Source organism: Hipposideros armiger, unplaced genomic scaffold, assembly GCF_001890085.2.
Source record: "Hipposideros armiger isolate ML-2016 unplaced genomic scaffold, ASM189008v1 scaffold_291, whole genome shotgun sequence".
Taxonomy (NCBI): domain Eukaryota; kingdom Metazoa; phylum Chordata; class Mammalia; order Chiroptera; family Hipposideridae; genus Hipposideros; species Hipposideros armiger.
This window is the reverse complement of record NW_017731641.1, coordinates 1,750,535-1,757,945: the sequence shown is the minus strand read 5'-3', so window position 1 is coordinate 1,757,945 and position 7,411 is coordinate 1,750,535. Positions and strand designations below refer to the sequence as shown.

Sequence of the window (7,411 nt, the reverse complement as noted above, 5' to 3'; positions counted from 1 at the left end):
GTTGCTTCACTGGCCCAAGTTGGCACCATCATTGCGCTCTTCCCGGGCAAGGCAGATCAGTCGCTGGCTTCTGGACGGCCGCTCACGCTAGCTGCCAGCTACACACGGTAGCCCATGGCAACCCACTGCAGCAGTGGCTGCAGCCTATGCTGTTGCCGGCGACTCAAACGGCAGCCCAGCTCCAGGTTGAGCTGTTGTTCAGCATCTTAGGTGTAGAGGGCATTGTCACTGGCCCTCATATGTGGGATCCGAACCAGGGCCCTCTGGTGTCCCAAGCCAGCTCTTCACCACCGCACCACTCGGCTGCCCCACTTTATTCTTTTTTGTTGAAAACTGGACATTTTGAATATTATAATGTGACAACTCCAGAGTTCAGATTTCCCCTTCCTTCCCAGGGTTTCTTGATGCTTGATGTAGTTGTTGATTGTTTAGTGACTTTTCTGATCTAATTTTGTAAAGTCTGTACTCATTGTCGTGCTCTGTTCTGTTAGTTTAGTGGTCAGCTAATGATTAGACAGAGTTCCTAAAATGATTGGACAGAGAGTTCCTAAGATTCCTGGAACTAAAAAATTTCTAGTTTTTGCATATGGGTTCTGGGTGTGTCAGGCATGCCTCCAGTACTGTCAGTCAAAGTTTACAACTCTGCCTTAGACTTCCATTTTCTGCTTGTGCAGTCCATCATGGTTAGCCAGAGGCAGAGGTTAGGGCCTTCTCAGACTGTCCTGTGCATGAACGTGGCCTTTTAGATTACCAAGGACTGTGTAAGGGAATTTCAAAGCCCTTATCCCTTGTAAACATCTCACACCCCAGTGTTTCCTTTCAACCTTTTTGGGTAATCTGTTGTTTGCCCCAGCTGTTATCCATTGCCTCAGTAAGCAGAGGCTAAAGCATTTGCCTGTAAATACTTTTGACAAATGCCTCCCAGGTGGCAGCTTTGGCATCAGACAGGTTCTGTCTAGTCAGGCAAAATAGAGACAAGTGTTCTGAGTAGGTCTTCCAGGGAGCCAGATCAGCTTAAGACAATTTGTGAATGGCATTTCTTCTGCTGCCACTTGTACCTGTACCTGAACTGCAGACTCTTGTTTTCAAAGCTACTACTGAGCTGAGGAGTGGGGATGGGGATAAAGTAAGTTATAATGTGAGAAGGCTCACTGTTCTTACTAACTTTCAACTGTTCCGTATGAGTGCTCCAGTGTTGCTGCAAGCTTTTGGTTAGTTTCCAGTGTTATAAAAAGGTTGATTCTGACAGTTTTTGCCATTTTCATTGCTTTGTGGAATTAATCGGCTTTTATTTTTTATTTAGTTATTTTTTTAGCTGAGCTACCCTGCCACCTGTTGGCAGCTCAGCTTGGGCCGGGAATCGAACCAGTGACCCTGTTGCTCAGAGCTTGCACTCTTGAGTGAGCTCTTAACCAACTGAGCCATTCGGCCGGCCCTTAATGGGCTTTTTTTTTTTTNTACAGTGTTTGTACAGTGATTGTAGTCTAAAAGAGAGGTCAGGAAGCAGAGTATAGACATCTCATTCAGGAAGTTCATCTGAGACAGGACAATAGCTGGAGACAAATGAGGAATTTAACTCCTCTGAATGTTTCTTTCACCTCTCACCTTATTCTAGTTGAAATCCAACTCACCCCTGAGAACACTGCTTTCTCTCAAATGGTAGATGTTTTCTTTTCCATACTCTCTCTCTTTGGGTCTAGTGTGACAGGTATCCTCTTTGTTCCTCATTGTCACTTCCTCCCTTTTTCCCACATTCCTCCCCCTTTCATTTCAAATCTCATGTTATCAGACTCTACCACCTAGTATTCCCTCCTTGTTATAATCAACTTCTAAACCCCAAATTAAAATTCCTGCCAAATTGTCACTCTCTCCAACACAGCTCCATGTAATTTTTATCATGGTTCTTGGTGGTTTAAATATTTATCCGGATGATCCTTCGAATATTATCTGGATGACCTCACATTTCTTTGACTTTCTCTCCTTTAGTGATCTTGTCTTTAAGCTCTGACCATCCTGCTCTGACCACCAGTGTATTTTTTTCTGGCTTCCTCTCTCTAGTACCCTGACTCCAACAATCCTTTGACTTAACCTGGATTTGCAATCCCTTAATTCTACTGCCTTTTCACTGTCTCTTATCTGCACCCTCTCTGGTTCCTGTGTTCCATCCTCACTATTTTAAATCCCAAGGTCAGTCATTATAATACTTCTTTACATTCATACTCAACTTTCTTGCCCCATTCTCTCTTCATCATACTTACCGGGCAAAACCTAACCCAAGTTTAATCCAGTTTTCTACCTACTCTGCCCTTAATACCTGCACAGTTCATTGCTGCTGGAGAAAAATATACAACAATGTTCACTTTAAATTCAGGATCACTAATCTCGAGTGGGCCCTTAATTCTGCCAGGCAATCATAATGCATTTCCCACTTTTGCAACCCACTCTCCTAAGTCACATTTTTATACCTTTTCTTTTCTCTTTAACTTCCAATACTTCTTCCCCATCCTCACTTTCCATTGGTGACAGTGAAACTTCCTGTTTCACTGGGAAATAGAAGCAATCACAAGGAAGCACCCACAAACTCACCACCATCTCCATCCACCTAACTGCCTCTTTGCTCGTATACTTTGCTTTCTCCCCGGTTGCTATGGATAAATTGTCTGCCCCAGATATAAGCCAGCTTTTCTCTTGTGCACTAGACCCAGTTCTCTTTTTCCTACTCAAGGGCATTGTCTAGCAATTCTCTCTCCTGTATTATTAATTTTTCCCTCTCTACTGGATCTTTCTCATCAATGTATCAACATGCTGTTTCTCCCATCTTCCTGGTACATAGTAGGCTTAATAAAACATTTGAATGAATGGATTAACAAACATAAAGGTTTGGGGACAGATCCAGTTGAAAGGAAGAGGCTGAAAATCTAAGACAGAGGAAATAAAAGAGCATCTAAATCCCTGAGGAATTAGGAGTGTATGGGCTCAAGTACAAGTAGAGGGATGAACATCTAACGAGAGGAGAGAATAGGTAGGAATGCAAGTAAATTGGCAGATTTGGTAGTGCAAGTTGAGGGAGTTTCTAATGACTTGATTTTCTTTGTGAAGTAGGAGTTGGTATCAGATGCTAAGAAGTGAAGTGCTGGAGGATGGTTTGGGAATTTGACAAAAGTGTAGAAATTTTGAAACAATCATGTGGAGAAAGGAAGAGGAAACAGGACTGACTGCCAGTGTTAAGGGTCCAGCTGAGGTGGTAACTATGAACTTATAGTGGCAGTTTTCTATATGATGATTATTCTTGGTCATGCTTTTCCATTGGAGTAAGGAATGTTGGCTAGAGCAGATTCATAATGTCCATTGCTGTTATCATAAATTGTTTTTATTTTTAAAAGCTTTGATCCTTTAGCTAGATGTCTCTGTCTTCATAAAACGTTGTTCTGTTACCATAAATGATACCATTAAAATTATGGCCTTATACCCCACATTTGGAATATACTTACAGGTCAGGATTTGTGTAATTTGTCAAGTGAGTCCTAGTAAGTTCATAATGACCATATTGCTCATAAAATCATATAGAAAGAGCCACTATTTATCATCTAAGTATTTTGTGTTAAATAAATGAATTTAGATGTAGTTTCACTTCTTCATGTTGCCAGTTGGGTTAATTAAAAATTATCTGCATACAAGACTTGAAAGCATTTGTACTTACAGGCTGTTTTGTTTTGTTTTTAAGGGGCAAAGAGGCCCCGAGTCACTTCAGGTGGTGTAGCAGAGTCTCCTAGTGGATTCTCTAAGCACATTCAATCCAGTCTGGACTTCTCTCTAGTAAACAGTGCTTCTAGGTAAGATTAATGAATAAAGATCAAGTAGTTTGTGAATGTAGTATTCCCCCTGGAAAATAATACACGTATATATATATTTTTTATTGTTAATGAATGTCACTTTTATCGGGTGAGAATGGTAATGTGATATAAGAAAGGCCTGACAGATTTTATTTAAAGGTATATTTTTTTCCGCCACATTTTAATACCTCAGTGAAGAAAATGTGAAGTACTCCAGTTCACAGCCAGAACCACGGACAGGTCTGTCTGTATGGGACACCAGCCCTCAATACATTGATAAACTGGTACAAGGGATCAGCTTTTCCCAACCCACATGTCCAGATCATATGCTTCTGAATAGTCAGTTACTTGGCACCCCAGGATCCTCACAGGTAAGGGAATTTAGTTTTTCAAATAATAATGGAAGCCCTTTATGTTTTATTGTCTTAAAGTCTTTTTTTAAAGTATAAATCTTAACAGTATTAATGCTTTAATTTATACAGATATATATTTGTTTGACAAGGAGAGAATTAGAAGAGACCTTCATGGATAAGAATCTTAAGTCACAGAAAAGAATTCTCAGATGAAATAGCTATGATGTGACTGCTTTTGGTGATATCAGATTTATTCTGCTTTCCTTTGTTTGACATGTAGAACCCCTGGCAGCGCTTGGTCAAAAGAATGACACGATTTTTTACCAAATTGGATGCAGACAAATCTTATCAATGCCTGAAAGAGACTTGTGAGAAATTGGGCTATCAGTGGAGGAAGAGTTGTATGAATCAGGTATATTTCCTTGATTTTCATTATATCTTTTTTTTTTTTAAAGATTTTATTGGGGAATTGGGGGAGGGGAACAGACAAGTTGCTGTCCTTTTGTTCTTCAGTCTAGTTGTGGAGGATGTCGCTTCACTGGCCCATGTTGGCATTATCATTGCACTCTTCCCAGCTGAGGCAGATCCGTTGCCGGCCACTGGACTGCCACTCATGGCGGCTCTTGGCTGCTCACGCCGACTGCCAGCCACTCACTGTAGCTCACAGCAGCTCACTGCAGCGGGGGCTGCAACCTACGTCATTGCTGGTGACTCACGGTAGCCCAGCTCCGGGTCGAGCTGTTGTTCACCATCTTAGCTGTAGAGGGCAGTGTCACTAACCCCCATGTGGGATCCGATCCGGGGCCCTGCTGCTCAGGATGCCAGCTCTTAACCAACGCGCCACTCGGCTGGCCCAAGAATTATTTCTTAAGAGACTTCTCTAAGTTTTTTAAAATATTAAGACTCAAGTCATTATTTGCTTAAAAAAAAAACCCCCAAAAAAAAAAACCAAACATTTTTTATATATATATATGTGTGTGTGTGTGTGTGTGTATATATATATATATATATATATATATATATATACTTAAATTATAACGGTAGCAAACAACTCCCTTCTATGAAAAATGAATACATTAATCCACACTTCCTCCGTCTCCTCTGCTCCCATCTACCAATTTTTGTTTATATTATGATAGCATATTCATAACATTGACATTGAAACACTGTCAGCGTTAAATACGGCCATTTATTTAACTCTTTTGTAGAATATTTTGTAGTTGTTAGTGTTCACATCTTGTATCTCATTGGGTAAATTTACTCCTAAGGTTTTATTATATTTGATGTTATTGTAAATGAAATTTTTCTAAATTGCATTTTCAAGTTTTTGTTGCTAGTGTGTAGATATGCAACTGACTTTTGTAACTTGAACTTACATCCTGCAAATTTGCTAAACTCATGTCTAGTAGTTATTTTTAAGATTCATTGGTATTCTATATATAAAATCATGTTACATATTTGCAAATAGAGATAGTTTTACTTCTCATTTTTGTTTCAGATTTTAGTTATTTGAGTGTTTTTTTTCTTGATCAATCTGGCTAAAGGTTTGTCAATTTTGCTTATCTTTTCAAAGACCTAACTTTTGGTTTCATTGATTTTTCAGTTTTTCTATTCTAGATTTTATTTATCTTTTAACTTTATTATTATCTTTATTATTTCTTTCTTTTGGATTTACCTTGCTTTTTTCCCCCTAGTTTTTTAAGTTGGGAGGCTGTTATTGATTAGAGATCTTTCTGCTTCCCATCAGTTTTAGTATGTTGAGTTTTCATTTTTGTTCATATCAAACTATTTTCTAATTTTCCTTGCCATTTCTTCTTTGACCTACTGGTCATTTAGGTATGTTGTTTAATTTCCACATATTTGTGAATTTTCTAAAATTGCTTCTAAAATTACTTATCCATTGCCTTTAATTGTATTCTATTGTGGTCAGAGAAAATACTATTATTGCAATCATTTTTAATTTTTTGAAAGGAATGACTTATTTCTGCTTTTTTGCTATGTTTTGTACATACCTTATATCTTTTCTGTGCCTCGGTTTTTCCCATTACTCTTCTTTTGTTTTTAGTAGACAGTTTTCTTTCTCTTGGTTTTCAGTAGACAGTTTCTAGTGTACCGCTTTAAATCCTTTCTCGTTTCTTTTACTCTTTTTTTGAGTTGTTTTCTTAGGGGTTGCCCTGAGGATTCAATTAATATCTTAGTTTTTAACAATCTAGTTAAGATTAATACTAACTTAATTTTAATAATACGTAAAACTTTGCTCCTATGTATAGCTCTGCTTTCTCTTTATGCTGTTTGTCACAAATTACAACTTTATGGATTGTGTACCCATCAACATAGATTTATATTTACTGCTCTATTTAATTGTATTTTAGATCAGGTAAAAAAAAATTGGAGTTATGAACAAAAATTTCATTCATGTTGTTTTTTGTATTTACCTGTGTAAGTTACCTTTACCAGAGTTCTTTATTTCTTTGTGTAGATTTGAGTTACTGTTTAGTGTCCTTTCATTTCAGCCTGATGGACTTTCCTACAGCATTTCTTTTGGGGAAGTTCTGGTAGTTTCAAACTCTTTCAGATTTTAACTGGGACTGTCTTAATTTCTTCATTTTTGATGGATAATTTTGCCAGACATGTAATTCTTGCTTGACAGTTTTTTCCTTTCAGCACTTTGAATATGTCATCCCACTGCCTTCTGGCTTCCATGGTTTCTGATGAGAAATCAGCTATTAATATTATTGAGGATCCTTTGTACATGATGTGTCACTTCTCTCTGGCTGCTTTCAAGATTCTATCTTTGTCATTGTCTTTCAACAGTTTGAATGTGATGTATCTTGGTGTGGAGCTCTTTCATTTTATTTTACTTGGAGTTTAGTGAGGTTCCTGATGTATAAATAGTTTTTTATAAAATTTGGGAAGTTTTTGGGCATTATTTTGTCAAATATTTGTTCTGCACCTTTCCTCTCCCTCTAGGATTCGCGTTGTACATATTCTGATATACTTGATGTCCCACAGGTCTCTTAAGCTCTTCATTTTTCTTTGTTTCTTTCTGTTCCTTAGGGATACTTTCTCTTGGTTGCTTTTTCCCTATGTATGGGCTATATTTTCTTGTTTCTCTGTATGCTTTATTCTTTTTTTTAAAGATTTTTATTGGGGAATTGGGGGATGGGAACAGCGCTGGGGAATTGGGGGAAGGGGAACAGACAAGTTGCTGTCCTTTTGTTCTTC

General features: G+C 38.2%; 1 protein-coding gene across 1 annotated transcript in view; it reads left to right on the top strand.

Moving 5' to 3' along the window:
* The window catches only part of CHEK1 (checkpoint kinase 1), a 30,684-nt gene that overhangs the window by 13,000 nt on the left and 10,273 nt on the right, over nucleotides 1-7,411 (top strand). Inside the window, exons 6-8 of the mRNA XM_019658869.1 lie at nucleotides 3,723-3,833; nucleotides 4,027-4,204; nucleotides 4,467-4,598. Of these exons, the coding sequence (XP_019514414.1) occupies nucleotides 3,723-3,833; nucleotides 4,027-4,204; nucleotides 4,467-4,598 (421 nt within the window). The remainder of the gene's footprint in view (nucleotides 1-3,722; nucleotides 3,834-4,026; nucleotides 4,205-4,466; nucleotides 4,599-7,411) is intronic.